The 27,634-nt window shown below is 36.6% G+C and overlaps 2 protein-coding genes and 1 long non-coding RNA gene across 3 annotated transcripts; all 3 read left to right on the top strand.

The window, feature by feature from the left end:
• Positions 1-3,753: 3,753 nt before the first annotated feature.
• Positions 3,754-5,039, top strand: LOC122194996 (uncharacterized). Its single transcript, XR_006184904.2, has 2 exons — positions 3,754-3,788; positions 3,914-5,039. It is a non-coding gene; the product is annotated as an uncharacterized LOC122194996 (long non-coding RNA).
• A 1,173-nt stretch (positions 5,040-6,212) lies between these two features.
• LOC111891009 (pterin-4-alpha-carbinolamine dehydratase 2, mitochondrial) lies at positions 6,213-9,790 on the top strand. Its single transcript, XM_023887093.2, has 5 exons — positions 6,213-6,354; positions 6,858-6,943; positions 8,980-9,106; positions 9,203-9,271; positions 9,601-9,790. The coding sequence occupies exons 1-5, from the start codon at positions 6,348-6,350 to the stop codon at positions 9,678-9,680; spliced, it is 369 nt and encodes a 122-aa protein (XP_023742861.1). The 5' UTR covers positions 6,213-6,347; the 3' UTR covers positions 9,681-9,790.
• A 16,088-nt stretch (positions 9,791-25,878) lies between these two features.
• Positions 25,879-27,061, top strand: LOC111891021 (mannose/glucose-specific lectin). The gene is made up of 3 exons (XM_023887109.3): positions 25,879-26,019; positions 26,254-26,460; positions 26,553-27,061. The coding sequence occupies exons 1-3, from the start codon at positions 26,017-26,019 to the stop codon at positions 26,784-26,786; spliced, it is 444 nt and encodes a 147-aa protein (XP_023742877.1). The 5' UTR covers positions 25,879-26,016; the 3' UTR covers positions 26,787-27,061.
• The last annotated feature ends 573 nt before the right edge of the window (positions 27,062-27,634 follow it).

Below are 27,634 nucleotides of genomic sequence, written 5' to 3'. Positions count from 1 at the left end.
ACGAGTCCAGAGGGTCCAACGACTTAAACTGGACCGGAGGGTCCAATGAGCTAAGGGACTGGAGGGTCCCACTGAGACACATCGACCGTAGGGTCGTACCGAGTTATAGCCTTGAGTGGTGTATGTGTTGTATGTGGTATTTTGGGGAACTCACTAAGCATTTATGCTTACCGTGTTATGTGATGTGTGATTCAGGTACTAGTGAGGATCCCGGAAAGGCGCTGGCATGATCTGTACATACTGATGGAGTTTTATGTATTCGAGATCCTTGGATATGTTTTATTGTGATAACATGTGATACATTTTGAGTTTTGAGATTACTTTATGAGACATATTGTGTTTGAAAAATGAAAAAATCGTTTCAAAAATTTACGTCGTTACAGTGTAGAATCATACTAAGTTAATTATGTCGTCTATTTCTACATTTTGTCTTTTAAAGATTTGCTGATACTTTCTTTTGTGTTTACTTTTTATTAATGTCTTTTAAAGACCCATCACCACTTATATAGTTTTTTATATATACATCATAAGCAACATCAAATGCAATAATTTAGAAAATTATAACATTATATACCCACTGTCGCACAAACATGTATACTAATCCCTAAAGTTTGCATCATTATGTGTGTATTTGCAACAAAATAGGTCCACCATGCAAGGATTTTGGATGTCAAATGGATAGTCACCCAAAGAATGATTGGCTATGATGAACAATAACACGATTGTATGCATAACTATTAATAATTTCATTCTCTTGGAATCTTTGTTTATATCACAAGAATTATAGATTTAGAGATCTTGTTTCTCATATTTGGTTTTTTTTTTCATTTCATTCTTAAGGAATCTAATAACATTCTTGTAGAATTTTTGTAATTTCTTATATATATATATATATATATATATATATATATATATATATATATATATATATATATATATATATATATATATTACATTCTTAAAGAATTTGATTACATTCTTGTACAAAATGCTTAATTTCTTTATATTTTCATTATGTTAAAATTTTCGTTTATATCATAAAAATTATCGATTCATGATTTTGTTTCTCAAAATGGTTTTTGTTTTATCTCATTCTTAAATAATTTGATCAAATTCTTATTGAATATGCTTAATTTATAATATTTTTCTTCACAATCTTACAGAATCTGACAATAGATATAATATTCTTATCAAAGAATTTTTTTGTTGTTCATGCATTTGAATGGAACCCTAAATGGAAAGTAATTATTGAATGGAACACATAACAATGAAATGCAGAATAAAAACTTTTTCTTGAAGAATAAAACGTTAAAAAGAGAGTGATTCTTAAAGGATAAAATGCATAATTGAAGCTACTATTTGAAGAACATCATGCAGAATACCAAAATATTAATTTAGATTAGAAAGGTTAATTTTCAAAAATATAATTTGTATTTTTAAATTTTGATTTGAAAATTTTGCAGAATTTGGTTTGTATCCATTATATATGCATTTTCCTAATTAGTATTAAACAAAATGTCCAATTTACCTGTATTGGTTGTTTTAATATATAAAAAAAATATTTTTATAGTTAATTACCATCATGTCATTATTCATCCTAACCACTCATTCTTTTAATCTAATTGACCAAATATGGTCATACATTCATACAATAATTTTGCAGAATTTCGATGTATTTTTTAAGAATATTACTTCTCAACAAATAGTATTCTTCAAGAATGAATGAATTAAAAAACTACTAAATGCAATCGTATTCTTTATGAATGAAATAATCAAACTTATTTAAGAATGAAAGAATCAAAATACAAGTTCATATTTACTGAATGAAGTCGTATTCTTAAAAAGTCCGATTTATTATAAATGTATCCAATAAGATAGTATATTTGGTTTAATTTTTATTAATTAATTTTATTTAGTTTCCTAAAATGTAAACAAATCTCAATTCTCTCTTTTTACAAAATTTAGTATTTGGCGTTTCAATTAATTAAGTCTAAGTATACAACATATGCTAGCCTATATTAATAACATGTACATTAAAATCACAACCATTTATTTTTTTAATCTAGTGGTTAAGATTTAATCACACATTCACACAATATTTATGATCCACATTTGATCATAACCCTATATATATATATATATATATATATATATATATATATATATATATATATATATATATATATATATATATTAGGTGTGAGACCTATGTATTACATGAGTTTATTTTAAAAAAATTAAATATAAAATTTTAACAATTTGAAAAGTTTGAATTTATAAGAAAAATGAGAAAATTTTTGAATTATTAAAATTAATGAGACCTTAATGTATTGAATACATTACATATATAAACTCTTTCTAATAAATATATTACATATATTACCTTACATATTAAATGTGAAATTTTAATTTAATAAAATGAAAAATACAATAAAATGACAAGTGGAAATTAGAAAATTTAAAAATTTTAGAAAATATCATATGTCTAAATGAAGAAGAAAAAGACATGTGACAAAAAAACTTTCATATTTATATATATATATATATATATATATATATATATATATATATATATATATATATATATATATATATATATATATATATATATATATATATATATATATATATATATATATTCTATTTAGAAGGCCCATATTTATTTTTGGCACAAGGCTTCAAAATCAACAAAACGGTCATTGAGTCATGTCTCACCTGCCCGTTTTCCATCAAGTAAGAGCCATGGAAATTGTCCAACACCAACGATCAATGGAACATGCCTAAAGTTTCAACCCGAGGAGTTTGTTATAGGTCATAGGATTTCAGTCGCCAACTATCAGGATCCCACATAATTGGGGAGAGCCCAAACACCAAAGGATCTGGTATGGTATACGCATGCATTATTACGTAGTATCGTCATGGAGAAGCAAGACAATATACCACGAGGTGACACGACGTGGCAGTGTTATGTATTTCTAAATGAGGTCGAGTGATGTTCTTACCAAGCTTTGCTTGTCAAACAGTGGTGCATATATACATCGATCTAGGCATGAGAAATGTTTTCCACTAATTGCATGCATTCCAAATTCCGAGATGCACATGAAATGTGCCTAATTCATGCCGTCTTAATTATATCAACTTAACATTTTATAACATTTGCCACCATGGGATTTTTATCAATGTTGGGAAGAATTTTTTTTTCTAATGACGGGCTATTTTATTTTATGGAAAAAAAATTAGAATTAGCAGTAAAATAAGGATGCTTCCTAAAAATGGGCATTCACAATCCATTAAACTTATAAGAGTTTAATGAATTGATACATCATCGATTTACTTACTATACAACTCTATATTAATTTTCCTACAATGCATTAAACTCAATAGAGTTAAATGGAATATACGATTAATAGTTAAAAGGTTTCCTTTTTTTTTTCATTGAAGAGTTCAATCACCATTGAACTCCATATCATATCCTTAAATGTCAATATGACATCTCACAATTATAGAGTTTAATCCATTCAATGCCAATTAAACAAATCCCTTCATTCAACTTTCCCATTGAAACATGCGTTATGGATGCTCTTACCAACAATCTAGTTAATTGTGTTGTAAATTTAGTCTAAGTCTTATGAAAACAAAACAAAATGAAAAATATATGAAAAAATACTAGAGTTTTGACCTTTATTAATTTCCTTTACAACCCCAAGGTCATGGTTATATATAGCCATGCATGGGTTGGAGCTTGATGTACAACTTCATTCGTTTGAAAGTATATTTAGAGGGAAATGGTAGACTCTCACCATATATTGAGTATTAATTATCCAGATGTAGAAATGCTTGGATTAAGATTACAACGTGTAGTTCTTCATTTCTTCACTTTTCAGTAATTTTTTAATTTTTGATCCATATGCAGGCCACGGCCACTACTGATATAGTAATTGGACCTTGGGGAGGTGAAGGTGGGGATACTCCCTGGATATTCAAACCAGAGGGTAGGATTGTCGATATATCCATCCGAAGTGGAGAAGCATTAGATTCCATTAGCTTCAACTAAATGGATAAGGAGGGTCTTGAAGACGATTCTGAAATATATGGTGGCGATGGTGGCTTACTACATGCGGTGAGCTTGAGTAACATTTGTTACGTATTCATGTGTAGAAGTTATATTCTTATTTTATCATATAGCATTCAATTATGACATATTTGGATATTCAATTTGCTTTGTGTGAGGGTGAAAACATTGGGATCAGTAGCGGATGCAGACCAATTTAGTGGGGTGCATGGACCCCACTTAAAACGTGGGTCCCACCATAATTAATATTAAAAAAATATTCTTATTTTTACAAAAAGCCCCCTCTTGGCACCCACTTTTACACTAAATAGCTCATATAGACATTTGTTTTTATTAAAAAATCCAATATTTTTAAAATTTTTAGAATTTTATACTATTATATATTTTTAATGAATAATGGACCCCAGTTAGTTTTCGTTCTGGATCCGCCATGGATCCGCCACTGATTGGGATTAGTGGAACTATCGAAAAAGTTTCAAACAACACAGTGATTACATCATTGTCTTTCAAGACAGACATAGAATCCTATGGGCCATACGGAATGGAGGAGGGGGCAACTTTTTCTGTGTTGGTCATTAAAAGTATAATTGTTGGATTCCATGGAAAACATGGGTATTTGCTCGACTCTATCAGTGTCATTCTTACTCCTGCAGAGTGAGGCTGGCCGAGATAATTAATCTGTGGCATGCAGCATGCTAGCTGTTTGAAATGATACCATTTTCATAATAAAGAAGCCTGAGATCGAGAAACATTGTGAAATAGTTGTGTTGTTGATAATTAGTGGTCCAGATCTGCCACTCGTACGTAGGCTTTATGTTTTAAGATCCTATCATGTATGCACAATAATTATGTGAGATTTTAAATATAAGCACACATATATAGGAAGTTATAGTGACAAACTGACAATATGCTCACCCACTTATGTACTCCTTTGATTAAAAGCTTCAAAATGATTTTTTTTCTTTTTCTTGATACGGCGGCGACATATATTAATCTACTCCTAAAACTATTAATTAATTCTAGATATAACACTACAAGAAAACAAGACACTAGCTGCGACAAAAATCTTTGCTAAAACTTAACATTGTTACCGGTAAAAGTAATAGCGGCGACATATTGCCACTAAAAAGTCGTCGGTACTGTCCCGTTGCTATCGCTCAAATATGTCGTTGCTAAAGGTAATTGCCGCCGCTAATAACAGAGTCGTCGGCAATACCCATTAGCAATACCCACTGTCGCTCTGGTAATACCTATATCACCGGTAATATTATGTGTCGCCGGTAATATATATATATATATATATATATATATATATATATATATATATATATATATATATATATATATATATATATATATATATATATATATATATATCTCGGCCATTTTCAGGTGCAAAAAAACAATATTTAACAACATTAAATGTAGAAAACACGAAAACATTAAATGCAGAAAAAGAAATTACATAACAAAATCCAAGTAAGTACCAAGGTGCAATAAAGTAAGTACCAAGGTGCAATAATTCATACAAAAACCGAAATAAACAATAAAAGTGTTATAAACTTATGTCACAACAAGTCTAATGTACAAAACACAAACTAATGTGACGAACCATCATCTTCGTTCTCATCGTTTCCTCCTTGATCATCACTTGGTGGTTTCCCCGAATGAAAAAAAACGCATAGAGTTCCTCCTTACATGTCTCCTTGAACATTGCACGAAAACTTTCCAACTACGTAATAAATAACAACATATATAAACTTATAAGTTAAGTATCATCATTTTGCTAGTTTTTTAATAAAATATTCTGCCGTTCCAAAAAAATAATAATAATAATGGTAAAAAGAAATAAAAAGGGGTAAAAGACTCCTTTTAGGGGACAAAAACTCAACAAAAACATAAATTGAGGACTGTACGAGTTAAAAAACAAAATTAAATACAAAACTCACAGATTACTCCAAACTACAAGGGTCATTCGTGTAGTTTACCCTATATAATATATTCTATATTCCTATTAGATACTATATGCAGTGTTGTCCGTATAGAAGTGCAGCAAGACAACGTGTCACCAACTCTACTCTTCGGTGGCAACTTCCTTTAATGACAGATGTACATCTATTCTCTATGCTTGTCTTCTTCTTCATCCTTTCGATTACGTATGCATTTTTGCATATAACACAGGGTGCTCTTGCTCTTGTGGTTTTTGTTTCATATTTTGATCGCCATTTCCTTCACATTCAACTAGAACCATCGCCTCTAAGCATTGTCGGACCTCATGGAAGGTAAATTCCTTCAATTTCTTCATATTCTTTTCCTTCTTCATCTACTTTTTTTTAAGGTTTTGATTTCGGTGTAGAAGATGCATTGATTGCTTTTGTTTAATCTTCTGTAAAAGAGTAATAATCCGTCTGGAAACAACACTCAAACGTCTTACTGAGATTTAATTTCAAATTGGAGTTTTAATGTCTGTTTTTCCAATAATAATGTATAATATGATGCTTTAGTTGCAAATATATCTCTAAAACTATCTCTCAGATTGCATGATCAAACTTGTCATTTTGTAATGTATTACAGCATACATTTTTGAGGACGCCAACAAACAAATGGTTTTAATCGGTGATATTGATACAATTGAACCAAGTCACTCAACCAATTATTGTAATTTTTGATGACTCAAATGTGTCACAAAAAAGTTAAATTTCATTATCTAGGAATATATTTCACATCTTGCACATCAGGTGTGACGTCTCTGCTAATTTATTGTGCATTGTGTGTGAAATTTCAGATTTGTTACTTAAGAAATGTGTGCCATGTGACAAGAAGGATTTGAGCCCCATGAGGGAGGAAACTACCAATAGGTTTAGACTCCAGGTATGGTTTAACATAAAAGAAGGGAAATTTATCTTATAATATTTATTAAACCGTAATCTAGCCTATAATATTTAGACTTTATCGAAAATTTTGCTAAAAATATTGATTTTTGCTTTTTTTTTCACATACGCGCAGTCATTTACATTTGTTAAACCAAATTTATGTTATAATATTTTAATTTTTTTTGTTTTTATCATACAATGTAAACAAATTTAAAAAAAAAAAAAAAAAAAAAGGGTATTTGACAATAGCTTTCAAATTCGTTTGTTTCCCCGGCTCCGACCCCGGATTCTAGCGTTTCCTCACCCTCAAATTTCAATATTACCCTTGTTTTCCCGAATTCCTTATTTGACTTTATTTACCTTATTTTTCACTAGCTTTTTTTCGTTTAACCTTAAACATTACACTAAACATATATATTACCGCGGTCCTATGGGGTTTTTTTACATTACTACATTTTACAAAAACAAAATTAGAATGAAAAAGAAAAAAAAGTTAAAATACTCTACTTACTATATTATTTGTCCTATATTACATAGAATTCTTTTGTGTCCATGTTAGGTTGTTATACAAAAATAAGAAATTTGCTCCAATTAGGTCCCTATGATGGGCTATAGCATATTTAATAGTTAAGGTCCATTTTGGTTATTAGTTTTTTTTTGTACATCTAACTGTTTAAGGTCCATCATAAAGAAAATGTTTTATTTTGTTTGTTTTTAAAACCATTATATGCTATTTTTACAATTATTACTTATATTTTTTTTATTATTATTAGTTATTAAATTGAGTATATTCTTATCCATATTTTATTATTCATTAATTATGATTATGTAACAGATTGAAATAAATCATGCTGAAATATTTAAATAAATTGCCATGAGTAGGAGCAAATAAACTGTATTTTTTTATGTCTTTTTATCTCACTAATTGGCTAAAATAAATTATAATTAAATATTTAATCAATTGTCACGAGTGGACACAAATAAATGTATTAAACGTTTATTACTTTTTATTTTATATTATGTGATTTTTATAAAATTATTACTTACATTTGTCGTTTATTATCAGTAATAACTAATTGATAGTATCCTATTTTCTATGTTTTATTTGTCGTATATAATATTCGTATTACAATCTAATAGAGATAACAAGTATAGGTCAAGTATCATTAGTAAAGGGTTGAAATGTCTTTTATATCATTTTATCCTCTTGAAATTTGTAGATTTTTTTTGAATGGCGAATATAATTATCTCTGAATTACTCTTTAATTCTATGTATGTCCACGAAAGGACTTGAACTCTCTACAACTCTACCTCTTTAAAAAGAAAGAACAACACATAATACCGTTGGACTAGAAAATAAGTTTTAGAGATAACAAAACAATTTAAAGTTTCTATTAATGGATTGAAGTGTTTTTCACATCTAATATTCCTATTACAGTTTACTAGATATAACAGAACAATGGGTCATGTATCAGAACTAAAAGAATTTGTTTAATGACCTAGCGTCAACAAAAAAAAAAAAAAAAAAAAACAAACAAAAAAAAAAACAAAAAAACAAAAACTAAATCTAAGAGACATTAGGGATAGTTAGTTGGAGTATTTCAAGTTTTTCCCAATTAAGTTGATAAAGTGGTTTCATAAACACCCTTTAGAAATTCATTTTTATTTTTTGCAAATTACAAAATAGATTTACTGGAAGAACACGGAATACACAATTTCTTCGTTAGAAATTCATTTTTATTCTTCACAAATTACAAAATAGATTTACTGGAAAGAGCACGGACTACACAACTTCTTCAATAAGGTTATAATCTAAACACTAGTAGACCATAGGTTCGATTATCTTTTTTTACTTTGCTTGATATATTTTACAAAAATCCAATATTGGTTATGATACATATATTAATATCGTTAAGCGAGAAAAATCATAACACCATCTACAAGATAATATGCAATAAAAAAGAAAAACATGAATGATGTCAAGTTGTTGATATGAGTTCTGAAAATGGAAATGAATTAATACTTGTGATTTAGGTGCCCAAATGGGAGTGGGTAAGTGATGATCATGGTGTAATGAAGTTGCGTAGGAAATGGAAAGTGAAAACTTTCCTTCAAGGATTGGAGTTTTTTAAGGTTGTTGCAAACTTGGCTCATGCAGAAGGTCTCTCTATCTCTCTTTGGGTTTTTTTTTTTTGGTTTAGTAATTGGATTATATTTATATGTGACGTTGACCGACTCTAATGTTGTCTAAATGCAGACCATCATCCAGATCTTCATCTCGTTGATTCTCTCAACATAACAATCGAGCTATGCACACATGCTTGTGGTAAGAATTGCTTCTTGTTTTAACAATTTTGTATTTCATTAATTTGTAATGGCTTCCAAATCCGTACAAATAACTTAGCTTGACCTCAATTCTCAAATTTTCTCTTTTAAAGAAGGGAAATAAACCCAAAAGAAAGGACATGACTTGGCATAAGAAAATATAGCATTTAAACATGCATTTGACTTTGAGTGAGACTAGACTTAATATCAATATCAGACGAATTATTATTTTTGTCCGACCCAAAAGGTGGCACAACATACACGAGTTGCGTTTTGTTTTGTAAATGCCTACTAACAAAGCAGAAATGACACAAATGATGCTTGTTTTAGGGGGACTCACGGAGAACGATTTCATACTTGCTGCAAAGATTGACAAATTACCTCTTCAACAGTTCCTTAGGCATATGTGAGTGTAGCTTTTTGTATAATACCAAATTTCTAAAAACCCATCATAAACCTGTAAGAGCCGCATGCTCTTTCTCTCATGTTTTTTCATAAATAAAATTTGATGTTATCTTCATATTTCTTATAACCTCATATTACGATCCTCAAAAAATATCAAGACATCTTGAAAAATAAATATATATTATAAAAACACTTCAAATTCTCATTTAAGCAACATAAATGTTTAGAATCTATAGTAAATAGCACCAATATGCCATATATGAAACCAGTTTATGAACGTGTCTATCTAGATTGACTTGGTCCTCCAACAACTTCCAAAAATCATCATCATGCACGAATACTTCCAATTCCAATTCCTGGCTATCGTCATCATCAATAGATCCATCAATGCCAAAACATGTTAAATGCATCTTAGCCCAAATAATTTAAGTTGCTCATGGCACTACTAGAAAAATTGGTGTTAGCTTCAAAATATTTCCTTCGGATTAATTTGTAAGAAATATTCATCTAATTTCCTATAAACTTGCGACAAAATTGGAATCCAACAAACTTCCTGCGGATTACCGACAAAAGTAGATACCCTAGATATTTCGTAGGAAAAGTGTATTTTCCAACAAAATATTAATTAATATTTAAATATATTATTTTGTTGTAATTTTGGTAGGAAACATATATAGTGGGAATCTGAAAACTTTTCCCATCTTTTGTTTTGCTTTTCCCTCCTCCTTTTTTTTTTTTTTTTTTTTTTTTTTTGCCTTCCAACATTTTTAAAATACTATTATTATTACTACTATTTTATATTATTATTAATATAAATATAATTAATTAATTATAATTATATCATATTATTATTAATGTAAATATAATAATCATTATTACTATTATTTTGATTATTATTGTTATATTTTTTTATTAGATTTATTTTAATTAGATTTTTTAGTATTAGGCGTAGCATAATATATGTTTTTATTAATATCAGGTTTATTAAAATTATATTAGTATTAGTAAAACCCCAATGTCGAAATTAATGAGATTAAATGATTAGGGTTTAGTTTTCTAACCTCCCTTGTGTAACACCCGTGTTCCTGGCTTAACTTTATATTTATCAGGGGCTAAAGATGGAGTTTTGGGAAAAATTCTATGCCACGACGTGGCGCAAGGATGCCCATGGCGTGGCATCGAATAAAGTAATGTGTAACTTGTTTAATCGCCACAGTATGACATTAGGCTGCCACGACGTGGCAACTGTTCTGACCAAGTCCATGATTCTTTAGGGTTTCTTCCATATTTAAACATCTCTACCTTGAACTTAGGGTTAGCCCATTTACATGAGTGGGCCGACTCTTGCATTGATGTGTTGGGTCGGGCACATTGTCATGCATGTAGGGTTGGGCCCATTTGTATGAGTGGGTTGGGCCCATTATTTGTTGGGTGTAACACCGTAAATTTCCAAACAAAATTTTCATTTAAAAATCAAATTAATTTCATTAACACAATCATAAAACCCCCCAAATATCAAGTTATCAAAAAAAAAAAAAAAAAAAAAAAACATGTTCATAAATTGTTAAAACACAATCCAGGATCCTCCAAAACATATCTCCAGCTCGTGTGTGTACAATCAAGTCGGTGTCTTCACATGATCATGAGAAGTACCTAAAACACATAACACATAACACGGTAAACACAAAGCTTAGTGAGTTCCCCAAAATACCACACACATCTCATTAGCCTTTCATGGTTATACTCAAATAAGACCCTCCGGTCAATGTGTCTCAGTAGAACCCTCCGGTCAGTCTATTTCCTCATTCATATATTTTAACTCAGATCTACAACCCTAAACTCTAGATCTAGCCTCCTAAGGCTCGAATGTCATGTACAGCTGCAAGCTTTATGTTCATACATGACATATTAGACTCATAATGCCAATACAAACTCCAACAAGGGTTAGATGCACAAAAACTAGACTCTAGCTCAATAAATCTCGGATCTTTGGGCTCTCAATTCCTTTTACAATCCAGATTTGAGGTTTCAACCTCATGATATGCTCCAGTAACTTGTTGTCAAGGATGGATGGCAGAAATCCCTCAAAACCTCCCTAAACTAATATCTCACAAAGGAAAGCTCAAGATAGAAGCTTTTTACCTTTGCACTGAAGCTAATCACTGAAGAACTCTGGATCTACAGCCCCTCCCTGATCTACCACGCCAAACTCTCCAAATCTCCTTCCAAGAATGAACAAAACCACTCAATTTAACCTCTATCTCTCTTTCACTCACAAATCAATCTGATCGATTAGGGTTTCACACAGGGGAGTTGGGTGGCTAGTGAGGCGGGCTTAAGGCCCTTTAAATAGGACATAAACCCAAAAGATTAGGGTTTCCACTCACAGTGCTAACTCGCTGAGTTGGTCTCCATCTCTTTAAACCCTAAGATTAGGGTTTGTGTCCCTATTTAAACACCTTAAGTTGTCTTTGGGGTTTCTTATGACCAACCTCCATCTCTCTAAACCCTAAGAACGAAACGCTAATCTTCATTGAATATTTGTGAGCCATTGTGTGATTTTTTTGGTGTTTTGTTACCCTTGAAGGGCATGAAGCTTGGTGGTGGAAGCTTTGGTGGACTTGAAGCTTGAAGATCCAAGATCTTCATCAACTTTGCAAGCTATTTGAGTTATAAAGCTCCTAACTGAATGCTTCCTTATGCTAGATCTATTGTAGCGCTTCATTTGTGTACTTTTGGGTCCTTCAAGCCATGCTTGGGAGTATGGGCTACTCCAGAAGAGTGGGATGTTAGATATTGGCTTATATAAGGTCCCTTGTTCATAAAAATGTTACCTTAACGTCTTGTTTTGATCCATGTATAATTTAGGGCTCTTATTATGGGTCTTAATGGTCAAAATTGAGTGTTGGGTCCTTTTGAGCTAGGAAAAGGCTCCAAGTTAAGAACATTATGGATTAGGACATTCATTTAGACTTAGATCTGAAATTTGGATGCTTGAATACATGTATTAAACATTCAAGGGTAAAATGGAATTTTGAGTTGGTTGATTGGCATGCTCTGATTTTCTTGAATGGTTTTATAAACAAATTTGGGTTGATGGGTTTTATTATAATTAAAATGAAAATTTTGATCTTTATTTTTGGGATGTTACAAATATTAGAAATGATTTTGTTTAAACTATAGAATTTTAAAGTTTGAAAAGGTTTTGAAAAATGTAGATGAGACGCTGGCACTGATAGAAGTCAATGTGATTGGACAGCAACATAGACAATAATTAATAATTATCATAGCGACGAATTTATCATGATTGTGATGATATGCAATGTGTGTTGTTAAAGCACGGCATGTGATGATTATGTGATTGATTGACCTAAATTGAGTAAAAAACATGGCATTGCAATATGTATGTATATACATGTATTGTGTGTATCAACATGTGAGTATAGGGTATGTGTATATATATATATATATATATGTATGCATATGTATATGTACATATATATATATATATATATGTATGTATGTATGTATATGTATTTGAGTATATAAGTGTGCACATGTGACTATATGGATATGTATGTATGTATGTATGTATGTATGTATGTATGGTATGTGTTTATGTGTAGGTATATGTATGTATATCTACCCCTTGTGTGGTGTTTTTGTAGCACCTGGTTCCTGTTACGTACTCCTTGTGATTAATATTTTAAAATAGTGCATTTTTGCCTTGGACTCGGCGAGTTAAAGGACCAACTCGCCGAGTAGGAGTGGGATAAGACGCGGTGTCTGAACTTTGGACTCGGCGAGTCGGTCCTCGGACTCGGCGAGTAGACCCTGTTTGGGCAAAACCCCTAATTCGGGTGTTTGCACCCTATTTAAACGCTCTAACTTGGCCTCCTTTGTCCCTAACACTTCTAGAGAGATGTAGAGAGAAACCCTAGCCCACATATTGTTCTTGAGAGTGATTTTGGCTTTGTAAAGAAGGTTTGGAGCTTAGAAGAAGAAGGAAGAGGTTGAAGTGTGTAAGGAGGGGAGGTAGATCCGGAATCTGCACTGTGAGAAGCTTCCATTCAGGTAGAAAAGTTCTTACCTTGATCACTAGTTTATTAGATCCCCTTTTTGTCCCAAATTAGTGTTTTTCAAGCCCTAAAACCTCAAACTCCATGTATTTATGCTCTATGTTCTGAAAGGACTTCAGATTGGGACCTTATAGACATCTTAGAAATGTAAAGTCTCTGTGGTTGGAGTTATTGAGGTCCCTATTGAGTGTATGACCTCTTAAAGAGATTTGATTTGCCTTCTTGAGCTTATAAGGCCATGCATGCACGTAAAGTTTGCAACTTTACGTGATAAGCATGCCCTAGGAGCATAGATCTATGGTTTAGAAGTGTTGCATGTCTCAGATTTGGTCTGTATGGGAAGAGGGTCGAAGGGACTCGGCGAGTCCCAAAGTGGAACTCGGCGAGTTCTATGAAGATGGTCTTAGACTCGGCAAGTTGGATGAACAACTCGGCGAGTCCTATGAAGATTGCCTGGAACTCGACGAGTTGTTCTTCAAACTCGACGACTCATATGAACTGTCACTGAGTAAGAGGGGTTTAAGTGTTGAAGGTCCAACCCTTCGTATCTGCATGCGGAATTAGCAATTTAACGTGTAGCAATAGTCCCAGAACCCCAAATCCTCTTAAGGGATGCTCTGTTGAGGATTTGGAAGCGAGTAGGAGATCTGCTCGTGGGGACTCGGCGAGTTGTTCTTGGACTCGGCGAGTCGGATCAAGAGTCGATTCTATAGTCCCGAGTAGTGAGTTAAGGGTGACTCAGTGAGTGGGAAGAGGGACTTGGCAAGTAGGACCGGGTTAGTAGGAGAAGGACTTGGCGAGTCTGTGCCACGACTCGGCGAGTCCAGTCAAATGGAAGTTGACTTTCACCAAGGAGTTGACCTTGGACCAGGGGTGGGTCAGTCAATTGACCTAAGGGTATTTATGAGTGGCTAATCTATGTTATGGATTTGTAGCCGGAGGAATACCAGTCCAGCAGCCAGACGTCTAGCAGTCAGACTTTCGGTAGCTACTTTTCGAGGTGAGTTTCCTTCCAGTAGTAACGGGTCTAAGGCACCAAGGCCGGCCTGTATAGACGATATGTTAGTGTCGGAGTGTGGGCAGAGCCCGTATCTCATGGTTGAGTTTGATTATGATATATGCCAGTATGATAGAATTGTTTATACTCGTTGTTTGTGACACTTTTATGTTATGGTTTAGTAGCTGAGTGTGGGCGAGGCCCGTATCTCTCTGATAGTGGAGTGTGGGCAAGGCCCGTATTTCTCAGATAGCGGAGTGTGGGCGAGGCCCGTATCTCCCAGCTAGCGGAGGGTGGGCGAGGCCCGTATCTCCCAGCTAGCGAAGGGTGGGCGAGGCTCATATCTTTATGAGTGTGGCGAAGCCCGTATCTCCTAGCTGTTCATTGTATGTATGGTGTGAGGTAGTATGGGGGAACTCACTAAGCTTCGTGCTTACGGTTTACAGTTTTGTTTTCAGGTACCTCTTCTTCAAGGGGGAAGGAGCTGGCGTGGTAGCGGCATATCATACACGCACCTTGTTTTCCGCACCATGAGTCATTCTGGGATTTTGCACTCTGATAGTTGATTGTTTTCATGTTTCGGTTTTCAGACACGATGTAAGTTATGAAATGGTTTGACCAGACAGTGTTTTAATTACAATAGTTTTCTAAAGTATTGATTTAAAAAGAAAATTTTTGGACGAGAAATTTGGGTCGTTACAAGTTGGTATCAGAGCCCTGGTTTGAGGGATTCGGACACACCCTCGGGGGTTTCTGAACTCAAATCGAGGGATTAAAAGATTTTGAAAAAAGGAAATGTTTTCTAAAAATTAAGAAAAGAGTTTTGAGAAAGAACGAAGTGTGTGATGTTCGCGACCGGCCGAGCTCAAGTAAGTATTCCCCAAAGTACTCATACAAGTTTATGTTTCGTTTATCAGTTTCAGTAGAACAGCATGCTAGAATAGGACTAAGGATCTAGGAGTGATGCCTTATGTGCCTGCTTTATGTGCTTCAGCTTATGAGAGTTGCATGCTAGTATTGAGTACACAGTAGTAGGATAGCCTGTTTAGGTTATGCCTGGTAGTATAAGCTTAGCATTGTATGCTAGTTCAGCTTCTCATTATGAGGACAGACTTGCTTGAGTAGTTCTCCTGCATCCGAATGTTGCTTGCTATGTGCTCTATGGGACTCTGAGTGATGAGAGTTAGTCATTAGGTGAATACATCACATTACATGTGATCAAGGTTGGATAAACTTAGAGTGCTGGATTTGGCCTTATTGCGCAGCTCTCGTTTGAGTCTAACCGTTGTAGGGACGAGTCTGTTACTCGAAGGATTATCTGAGCCTCATTGCACGTGATGGTATTCAGGTAATGGCTAATGGACATTACAAGGAGGCCTTCAGCAGCTGAGGACTGGGCAGGGTGGAGTCAGAGATTCCCTAGGGCAAACCAAGGACGAGTATAGCAGTAGAGAAAGGGATCTGGTGGAGTCGAGGCAGTCCTTGAAGAATGTACGGATATATGTGGAAGGTAGTATGGGCCCGTACTACTGAAAGCAGAGGATCCGTACCCGAACTAAGGAAGGCTGAGACAAGACCAGGGAACTTGAAATAGATGTGATCCCTTTAAAGGTATCAGTATCACTAATGGTTGCCTGTGTGTATTGCAGAATGGTGGTACTATGCCAGAGGCCAGCTGGTGGCAGTTCTGGAGAGGGATCGGGTTCGGGATCAGGTTCCAAGCCAGTAGATGAGAGGCTACGCGAGTTCATCGCGTCAGAGATCACCAAAGGCATCCTTGAGTCGACCCCCATCATTTTCGGGTCGATCAAGGAAGGGATAGTTAAGCTGATGGAGGACCGCCTCAGGGCGTTCAGGAGTGACATGGCATCTGGCTAGTCAGGATCTCGCATACTGTCCTTTAAGGACTTCAGGGGCAGTGGTGCGCCGGATTTCCATGGGGCGAAAGACCCCATTGTTGCCAGACGATGGATTGCAGACATTGAGTCCGCACAGCTGACCAGCTTCTGCCCCGAGGGGTCCAAGGTGAGATATGCAGCAGGATGTTTACGAGACCGAGCTTGAGATTGGTGGGAGTCCGTCGGTAACTCATTAGGAGCCTCGGCTGTTGAGGCTATGACCTAGTCGGACTTTGTCACCAGGTTCAAGGCAGAGTTTGCGCCGGCTGTCGAGCTTCAGCAGCTGGCCAGGGAGTTTTTAGACATGAGACAAACTACGGAGACCGTGGTGGAGATCACCGCCAAGTTCCGAGAGAGGGCATTATTGGTGACCCAGTATGCGGGAGATGAGGATATGAGGAGGACCCGCTATCATGACATGCTACGGGCCGACATCCGAGAGCATGTTAGCTTTTCAGCTTGCCCTACACTGGAGTCTATGATTGCCAGGGCGAGGGAAAGGGAGATTGATTTGGAGCATATTCGGAAGAGGAAGGCAGAGACGGGGCAGGTGGTTGGGGCTTTAGGGAAGAAGCCCAAGGGATCAGATGGTAGGATGAAAGGCCAAGGAGGGCCAGGCCGCTGCGGGAAATGCGGCAGGTTGCATGAGGGAACATGTAGATTGGGATCGTGCTACAAGTGCGGCAAGACGGGGAACTTTAGCAGGGATTGTACTGCCCCTGTCTCGGTTGTTCAGACATCTGAGTTGCTGTGTTTCCACTGCAACCAGAGGGGCCACAAGAGGGCCAATTGCCCCCAGTTGACCGCAGCATTAGCGCCAGTGAAGGCGCCAGCTCCAGCGACTCTGAGGATCATAGAAGGCCGGCAGAGCAAGTTAGAGGCTCCAGTGGTGATTAGCCGGGCCTTTTAGCTATCTACAGAGGAGGCACACGCCACGCCCGATGTGGTGACAGGTATGATTTTTTTTTTTATTTATGCTTTATGTTATGCTGCTGTAATTTTGATATGCTATATGTATGTGCTCTGTTTAGGATCATTCCATGTGAACGGTATCCCAGTTCAGGTGTTGTTTGATTCGAGGGCTACCCGATTATTTGTTTTTCTTGCGCTTAGCAAGAAGTTTCCTGAGTCTTCGGGCACGTTGGATTGCCCTTTAGAGGTGGAGATTGCTGATGATCGATCGGTGTGAGCATCAGCAGTGTTCAGGGATTGTGTTCTAAGGTTGTTTGAGGAGCGCTACTTGGTGGATTTGGTTCCCATTCCGTTGCGTAGGAACAAGGTGATTATAGGCATGGATTGGTTGAGCCCTAATAGGATGGTGATAGATTGCGCACAGCAGCTGGTGCGGATCAGGACCCTAAGTGAGGGAGAGTTGGTGATCCACGGTGAGAGGCCACAACGTGGACCCGCAGTGTGTTCAGCAGCGAGAGCTAGGCGCTACCTTCAGCAAGGTTGCGCGGGATATGTCGTGTATGTTATGGACACCCGGGAGGCGGGTAAGGTGATGGTGAGCGAGGTTCCGGTGGTACAAGACTACGCTGATGTATTCCCCGAGGAGCTTCCAGGAATACCTCCAGAGCGACAGGTAGAGTTCAGGATCGACCTAGTCCCTGGTGCGGCTCCGATAGCCAAGGCACCGTACCGGTTGGCTCCTCCCGAGATGCAGGAGTTGTCTACACAGCTGCAGGAGCTGTTAGATAAAGGATTCATTAGACCGAGCAGTTCACCCTGGGGAGCCCCGATTTTGTTTTTGAAGAAGAAGGACGGGTCGCATCGGATGTGTATAGACTATCGGGAACTGAATAAGGTAACGGTGAAGAACCGTTACCCCCTCCTGAGGATTGATGACCTCTTTGACCAGTTACAGGGAGCATCATGGTTCTCCAAGATCGATTTGCATTCGAGCTATCATCATATGAGGGTCAAAGAGGAGGATGTGCAGAGGACCACATTTCGGACGCGCTATGGCCATTATGAGTTTGTGGTGATGCCGTTTGGGCTCACCAATGCCCCTGCCGCGTTCATGGACCTCATGAACCGCGTGTGCAGACCGATGCTGGACTGGTCTATGATAGTTTTCATTGATGACATCTTGGTTTATTCCAAGACACAGGAGGAACACGAGGGGCATCTACGAGAGGTGTTGGAGACCCTAAGGAGGGAGAGCTTATATGCTAAGTTCTCCAAGTGTGAGTTCTGGTTGCGCGAGGTGCAGTTTTTTGGGCACCTTGTCAACCAGGATGGGATTTCGGTGGATCCGGCCAAGGTTGAGGCGTGATGAGGTGGCAGGTTCCGAAGTCTCCATTTGAGATTCGGAGTTTCCTGGGATTAGCGGGCTACTATCGGAGATTCATTCAGGACTTCTCCAAGATAGCCGTACCCCTGACACGGTTGACTAATAAAGTTGTGGTTTTTCGATGGGGGCCTGAGCAGCAGGCAGCATTCGAGGTTCTGAGACAGAGATTGTGCGAAGCGCCAATCTTAGCCCTGCCAGAGGGTGTAGAGGATTTGTGGTATATTGTGACGCGTCCATTTCAAGGTTGGGCGTGGTACTGATGCAGAGGGGTCATGTCATTGCCTACGCTTCGAGGCAACTGAAGCCTCACGAGGTGAACTACCCGACGCACGATTTAGAGTTGGGGGTGGTGGTCTTCGCCCTCAAGATTTGGCGACATTACCTCTATGGGGTTCGGTGTACCATTTACATGGACCACAAGAGTTTGAGGTACCTCATGGATCAACCGAATCTGAACATGAGGCAGCGTCGGTGGCTCGATGTGCTGAAGGATTATGATTGTGAGATCCTTTACCACCCGGGGAAGGCCAATGTGGTGGCCGATGTGCTTAGCCGCAATGCGGCGCCGATCAGGGATATTTGCATGCGGATGACAGTGGTGACTCCGCTTTTGGAGTGGATTCGGGAGTCCCGGCAGGAGGCCATGAAGGAAGAACATCGGAAGAGTGAGCGCATAGTGGGTCAGTTTTCCTCCTTCGACTATGATAACAGGGGATTATTGACGTTACACCGCAGGGTGTGGGTGCCATACCTCAGAGACGTGCGTCAGGTCTTGATGGAGAGGCACACAAATCTCGATTCTCCATTCATCCCGAGGTGACGAAGATGTATAGGGATCTTCGTTTTGACTATTGGTGTCCCTGCATGAAGCAGGATGTGGCTTGGTACATCGAGCGGTGCTTGACCTGCAGGAAGGTCAAGGCCGAGCATCAGAGACCGCACGACAAGATGCAACCGTTGGATATCCCGTTGTGGAAATGGGAAGATATTACGATGGATTTTATCACGAAGCTACCCAGGACCGCGCGAGGAGTGGATTCTATATGGGTCATCGTGGATCAATTGACCAAGAGCGCCCATTTTATCCCGATTCAGGAGAGCATCTCGGCCAAGAAGTTGGCCGACATCTATATCAGGGAGATAGTGGTGCGGCACGGGGTGCCGGTATCAGTGATTTCAGACAGAGATGTGCATTTTACTTCCAGGTTTTGGAAGAAGTTTCACGACAAGTTGGGTACTGGTCTGCATTTCAGCACCACTTTTCACCCGCAGATGGATGGTCAGAGCGAGCGGACCATCCAAACGTTAGAGGATATGTTGTGGGCATGTGTTTTGGATTTCGGAGGTAGTTGGGATACCTACCTCCCGTTGGCGGAGTTCTCATATAATAATAGCTATCATGCGAGCATCGATCGTCCTCCCTTCGAGATGTTGTAAGGGAGGAGGTGAAGGACCCCGATATGTTGGGGAGAGGTTGGCCAGAGGGTCATGGCAAGCACCGAAGTGGTGCTCCAGACGACAGAGAAGATCCAGCAGGTCCGGAGCAGGCTTTGGACTGCTCAGAGTCGGCAGAAAAGTTATGCCGACAGCGCCGTTCAGACTTGGAATTCGAAGTTGGGGATATGGTTCTCTTGAAGGTGTCGCCATGGAAAGGCGTCATCCGATTCAGGAAGCGAGGCAAGTTGGGCCCAAGGTACATCGGGCCATTCAGGGTTGTAACCTGGGTGGGCAAGGTGGTGTATAGGCTGGATCTGCCAGCCGAACTCAGCCAGATCCACAACACTTTCCACATCTCTCAGTTGCGGAAGTGTTTGGTAGACGACTCGGCAGTGGTGCATTTGGAGGATATTAAGGTCGATGGCAGCCTGAATTACATCGAGCGGCCTGTGGCAATCCTCGACAGGAAGTCGAAGGATCTAAGGAACAAGAGGGTGGAACTCGTGAAGGTGCAATGGCAGCACCGGAAGGGATTGGAATGGACTTGGGAGCCGGTGGAAGAGATGATGGAGCACTACCCCGAGCTGTTTCAGGATCGAGCATCAGACTTCGAGGACGAAGTCTAAAATAAGTGGGGGAGATTTGTAGCACTTGGTTCCTGGTACGTACTTCTTGTGATTAATATTTTAAAATTGTGCATTTTTGCCTTGGACTCGGCAATTTGAAGGACCAACTCGCCGAGTATGAGCGGGATAAGACGCGGGGTCTGAACTTTAGACTCGGCGAGTCGGTCCCCAGACTCGGCAGGTAGACCCTGTTTGGGCAAAACCCCTAATCCGGGTGTTTACACCCTATTTAAACGCTCTAACTTGGCCTCCTTTGTCCCTAACACTTCCAGAGAGCTGTAGAGAGAAACCCTAGCCCCCATATTGTTCTTGAGAGTGATTTTGGCTTTGTGAAGAAGGTTTGGAGCTTAGAAGAAAAAGGAAGAGGTTGAAGTGTGCAAGGAGGGGAGGAAGATCCGAAATCTACAATGTGAGAAGCTTCCATTCAGGTAGAAAAGTTCTTACCTTGATCACTAGTTCATTAGATCCCCTTTTTGTCCCAAATTAGTGGTTTTCAAGCCCTAAAACCTCAAACTCCATGTATTTATGCTCTATGTTCTGAAAGCACTTCAGATTGGGACCTTATGGACATCTTAGAAGTGTAAAGTCTCTGTGGTTGGGGTTATTGAGATCCCTATTGAGTGTATGACCTCTTAAAGAGCTTGGATTTGCCTTCTTGAGCTTATAAGGCCATGCATGCACGTAAAGTTTGCAACTTTACGTGATAAGCATGCCCTAGGAGCATAGATCTATGGTTTAGAAGCGTTGCATGTCTCAGATTTGGTCTGTATGGGAAGAGGGTCGAAGGGACTCGGCGAGTCCCAAAGTGGAACTCGGCGAGTTCTATGAAGATGGTCTTAGACTCGGCGAGTTGGATGAACAACTCGGCGAGTCATATGAGCTGTCACTGAGTAAGAGGGGTTTAAGTGTTGAAGGTCCAACCCTTCGTATCTACATGCGGAACTAGCAATTTAACGTGTAGCAATAGTCCCAGAACCCCAAATCCTCTTAAGGGATGCTCTGATGAGGGCTTGGAAGCGAGTAGGAGATCTGCTCGTGGGGACTCGACGAGTTGTTCGTGGACTCGGCGAATTGGATCACAAGTCGGTTCTATAGTCCCGAGTAGTGAGTTAAGGGTGACTCAGTGAGTGGGAAGAGGGACTTGGCGAGTAGGACCAGGTTAGTAGGAGAAGCACTCGGCGAGTCTGTGCCATGACTCGGTGAGTCCAGTTAACTGGAAGTTGACTTTGACCAAGGAGTTGACCTTGGACCAGGGGTGGGTCAGTCAATTGACCTAAGGGTATTTATGAGTGGCTAATCTATGTTATGGATTTGTAGCCAAAGAATTACCGATGCAGCAGCCAGACGTCTAGCAATCAAACGTTCGGTAGCTACTTTTCGAGGTGAGTTTCCTTCCAGTAGTAACGTGTCTAAGGCACCAAGGCCGGCCCGTATAGACGATATGTTAGTGTCAGAGTGTGGGCAGAGCCCTTATCTCATGGTTGAGTTTGATTATGATATATGCCAGTATGATAGAATTGTTTATACTCGTTGTCTGTGTGATTCTTGTATGTTATGGTTTAGTAGCTGAGTGTGGGCGAGGCCCGTATCTCTCTGATAGTGGAGTGTGGGCGAGGCCTGTATCTCTCAGATAGCAGAGTGTGGGCGAGGCCTGTATCTCTCAGATAGCGGAGTGTAGGCGAGGCCCGTATCTCCCAGCTAGCGGAGGGTGGGCGAGGCCCGTATCTTCATGAGTGTGGGCGAGGCCTGTATCTCCTAGCTGTTCATTGTATGTATGGTATGAAGTATTATGAGGTAACTCACCAAACTTCGTGCTTCCGGTTTACAGTTTTTTTTCAGGTACCTCTTCTTCAAGGGTGAAGAAGCTGGCGCGGTTGCGGCACATCATACACGCACCTTGTTTTTCGCACCATGAGTCATTATGGGATTTTGCACTCTGATAGTTGATTGTTTTCATGTTGCGGTTTTCAGACACGATGTATGTTATGAAATGGTTTGACCAAACAGTGTTTTAATTACGATCGTTTTCTAAAGTATTGATTTAAAAAGAAAATTTTTGGATGAGAAATTTGGGTCGTTACAGGTTTTGTGACAGAGCATCTAATTATTAGTCGAGAGGGCTTGAAATACAATTATTCATGCACAAGTCCTAGTTAACCATGGAAAATATGAGATTGATCTCATTGATTTGAGTTGGCTAACCATCGCCAATCTAAATTGATTGTTGTGTTTAAGTTCATCGTTAATCTTATTTAGCTAACCACTTTTAACCTGCTAAGTTGTTGTTCTTGGATTTGAGGTTGATTATATGTTATAAGTATGGTATGTTTTTAATTTAGTCTACACCGAGGATTCTCACTATGTAATTTATTGCCTAACTTATTTTTATATAGTGTTAGAAGGCCCTAGCTTGGAGTTCGAAGATATTTTGACATTTAAGGTTAGCGTTTGTATGAATCCTGAACATTGCTTTTTATATATGATTGTTACATCCCTAGCTGTTTTAAAACATAAGTTTGATTTGGTGTGTGTGTGTGTGTGTGTATATATATATATATATATATATATATATATATATATATATATATGGTTGAGATCAGTTGAGAACTTATAGTTTTCCGAGAACCCGAGAATTAAAAGTGGACCGTTGGATTGGATTTAAGATCATAAGGGTAAGATTGTCTTTTACACTTTTTTATTACTTTAATTACGTAACTACAACATCTGTATGATTTTCTTTCCAAAAGATCATCTTCTAACCTTCAAAATTATCAGAATCAACGACGAAATCATAGAAAATCTACATCGATCGAATAGTTGTCGTTGTTAACCCTTCCATACATACATATATATATATATATATATATATATATATATATATATATATATATATATATATATATATATATATATATATATATATATATATATATATATATATATATGGAAGGGTTAACAACGACAACTATTCGATCGATATAGATTTTCTATGATTTCGTCGTTGATTCTGATAATTTTGAAGGTTATATATTCAAGTTCATTTGAAACAATGCTAATTTTGTGAAACCGTGAGACCAAATCTAAAAATAATTTTAAAATGCAAAATAAAAAGAAAAATCCTAAAATTCTTTTTTTTTTAATTATTATTTTCGGAACTTTAGTTACCAACAAAAAAATAAAAGAATATTAAAAAAAATATAAAAAATTACCGTTTTTTTTAAATACGTGAAATATTCTAATAGAGTATTACACTGTAAATATTCTAATGTAATTTTTAGAATGTTAGAATATTCTGTTAGATTTGTCGGATATATAGAATATTCTAATATTTTATTAGAATGTGTAAAAAAATATATTTTTATTTTAACTTTTTTGGTATTTTTTTTGGAAAATATAAATTCCGAAAATAATAGTTGAAAAATAAATTTAAGAAAATTTTCAATTATTTTGCATTTTAAAAATATTTTTTTATCTATTAAATTAGTGGCTAGGATTACGCCTCACGGTTTTATAAAATTAGACTGTCTCATATGAAACTAAACTTTTATATATATATATATATATATATATATATATATATATATATATATATATATATATATATATATATATATATATATATATATATATATATGTTTTGTAAAATAAATACTTTTTTATAGGATAGATTTTAACGTAAGTATTAATATGAATATTTAAAGAAAAAATTAAATCAAAATTGACCTTTAATTAAACAGTATATAAATATAGAAATTACATTGCCTTCAAAATAATTATTTAAAAAACCCAACATTATCAAAACTGAAATGATTAAATCAATAGTTTTTAAATCATAGATCTTTAACACATTCGTTTCGTTAATATAAATACTTTAAACTTCCACTTTCAGTATTCTAACAATAGATATCTCTTTTATCATATGGCATCACTTAATATCTAATTTGTATAAAGTTTTTATTTTAGTGTAAAAATAATTCTCATAGTTAATAGAGTTAAATGTTATTTTTTACAATAAATATCGATTAATATTTTAACCTTAATTTTATTTAGTGTCGTAACGTCTGGTTGTTCAGATTGTATAACCAATGCCTAAAAAGATGATGGAATTAACGAGAAGCAAAGATACACAGTGTGAACACTTGTTTATCAAATATCAACGTTAGGTAGTATTTATTGTTTGATGTCTACTTCTAATTACTGCATTTGTCTCCTTGTAACTATTTTGTAATTATTGCATGAGGAAATATAAGATGATAATTATTGCATAGAAAATATACAACGAAAAAAATACAAAAACCTAGCCAAATCTTCTGATTATATTTTTTATTTTTAACCAAAAAATAGCAATTATCTAAAATTTAGCACCAAAACCGTAAGTCATTAAGGAACTTACGGTCAACACGAAGTTGACTACGGTTTGGGATATTTAGGCTACTCTTTTGTGGGCCGGCTATTGTTTCAAGGCTCGTTGGCCCAGAATATATAAAATTGTTTTTTTTTTCTTTTTCAGGTTGTATGTGTGAAGTTTGAAAATCTATCTAAATAGAGCATCTAAAGAACAACAATGTGCATCTCCAAATATTGAAGTTTTTTTTTCTTGTTTAATAGGATATTTATTAGATACATTGTTTTTGAATAAAACGAAAAAAAGCCATATGTTATTAAGAAACGTACGGTATACAAACGTTCAATGCACAAAACATGCATTAAATACTTGTGCAGTGTAGGTTTCTTAGGAACCTACCGGTTTTTATAAAAAAAATTGTTTTTTTTTTCTTTGTAGCTTATATAAAACGTCATATATATGATGTAATGTAATGTTATTTATTTCTAACAACCATCTCTAGCTAACGTGAATCACATGAAATATAGTCTGGTCATGGTATGCATGTCACCTCATTTGAACTATACAACATAAAGCGGGTGTCTATATATAGTGAGCACATAATAGGCTAGATGTACAACTTAGTTCCACAAGAAGGAAAATTTCCTTGATCAAAATACACTAATGGTATACTCTTTCACCATATATATTTGTGAATGTCACGTTTATATAGGATTATAAGGCTTACATCTTTCGTCAATGCTAAAATTCTTTCAAACTCTTTTAGTAATATTCTATTATATATATATATATATATATATATATATATATATATATATATATATATATATATATATATATATATATATATATATATATATATATATATATATATATATATATGTATGTGTGTGTATGCAGGCAGGCAGGACCGTATGGATCGCACCTTGGGGAGGTAAGGCTGGAACCAAATCGGGGGAATTCATAATACCTGATGGTGCTCGTCTTACCAAGATAGACATTAGGAGTGGAGAAGCTATAGATTTCATCCGCTTCACTTACAAGGATCAATCTGGCACAGGCCATTCTGAAACATTCGGTAGCGAGGCCGGTGGCTCGTTTCATACGGTAAGCTTTGAATTCATTTGCCACATGCACATATCGAAGTTAGGCTCTTATTTTATAATATAGCCGTCATCATGTTTATATTTCGGTTCCAGATCACCTTCAATGAAAACGAGTACCTCATCACAATTAGTGGACGTGTTGGATCATATGCTGGCATCACCTTGGTTACATCGCTGACTTTCCAAACCAACTTAAGAACTTATGGGCCATACGGCACAAACCCGGGGACTGACTTTTTGCTTGGGGTCTCAAGCGGTAAGTTTTCCGGGTTCTATGCAAAGTACGGGGATTACTTGGACTCTTTGGGTGTTATTCTTCAGCCGTAAGATGATATATATACAGCAGCATGCATGCATGCATGTTGTGTTTAATGCATGGAAACAAATGTTAAATGTATTCTAAATGTGGTACTTATATGTATTTTATATGTTTTAATATCGTATCTTGTTTCTTCGACGTGAGACTATAAAAATAAGGTCGCACACGAAGTTACAAGTAGAATAAGCACCTTTGTGGCTTTGTTGTGCATGCGCATTTTGTTTTTTCATGTACCCCTTGAAGCTTATAAATAATGAATATTCCATGCTTTCTTCTTTGCTAATACTTCCACCATAAATTTATTTGGCTTTAATTTCTTGTGTTGATTTTTTTTAGTTTACGTAATAATCATTTCTTAGGGACAGATCCTTTTCTTTTGGAGTATTTGATGAGGATTCCTATTTATACTTACATACATGTAACCATAAAAAGAAAAATAAACATACGGGTTAGCATTGAAACATCTAATATGAGTTCAAGTTACTACAATCATCTTCTTCATAACCTATATGTTAACTTGTCAGATACATAAACCTTCAAATCCAACAGTATTTTGATATATGCAAATTGATGTTGAATCTTGTTTCACATGTTGAATTGATGTTAAGGTACTTAAAACTAATCCCTTATTTTGAAATATATTTTTTTAAATGCTAGACTTCAATTAAAAACAACAAGAAATTGGAATTACATGTTATAATACAATGAGTTTTCAACCCAAGAATTCCAAATCAAATTTCTACCCGATTTCGCTCTACTCTTAATCCATAAAAAAGGTAAAAGCCTTGACATCATAGGCTAAAACTAACAGACTCGTGTCCTTAGTATTGGTGTGAAGATCACGTCGTTCCTATAT

Source organism: Lactuca sativa, chromosome 7 (genome assembly GCF_002870075.4).
Source record: "Lactuca sativa cultivar Salinas chromosome 7, Lsat_Salinas_v11, whole genome shotgun sequence".
Classification (NCBI taxonomy): Eukaryota; Viridiplantae; Streptophyta; class Magnoliopsida; order Asterales; family Asteraceae; genus Lactuca; species Lactuca sativa.
Note: the sequence above shows the minus strand (reverse complement) of the source record. Positions and strands in the feature narration are given on the sequence as shown.

Excerpts from the sequence above, each read along its gene's own strand:
- LOC111891009 (XM_023887093.2), top strand. Across the intron at positions 6,944-8,979 it reads CCAATAGGTTTAGACTCCAG|GTGCCCAAATGGGAGTGGGT; the intron begins GTATGGTTTAAC and ends CTTGTGATTTAG. Across the intron at positions 9,107-9,202 it reads AAACTTGGCTCATGCAGAAG|ACCATCATCCAGATCTTCAT; the intron begins GTCTCTCTATCT and ends GTCTAAATGCAG.
- LOC111891021 (XM_023887109.3), top strand. Across the intron at positions 26,461-26,552 it reads CCGGTGGCTCGTTTCATACG|ATCACCTTCAATGAAAACGA; the intron begins GTAAGCTTTGAA and ends TTTCGGTTCCAG.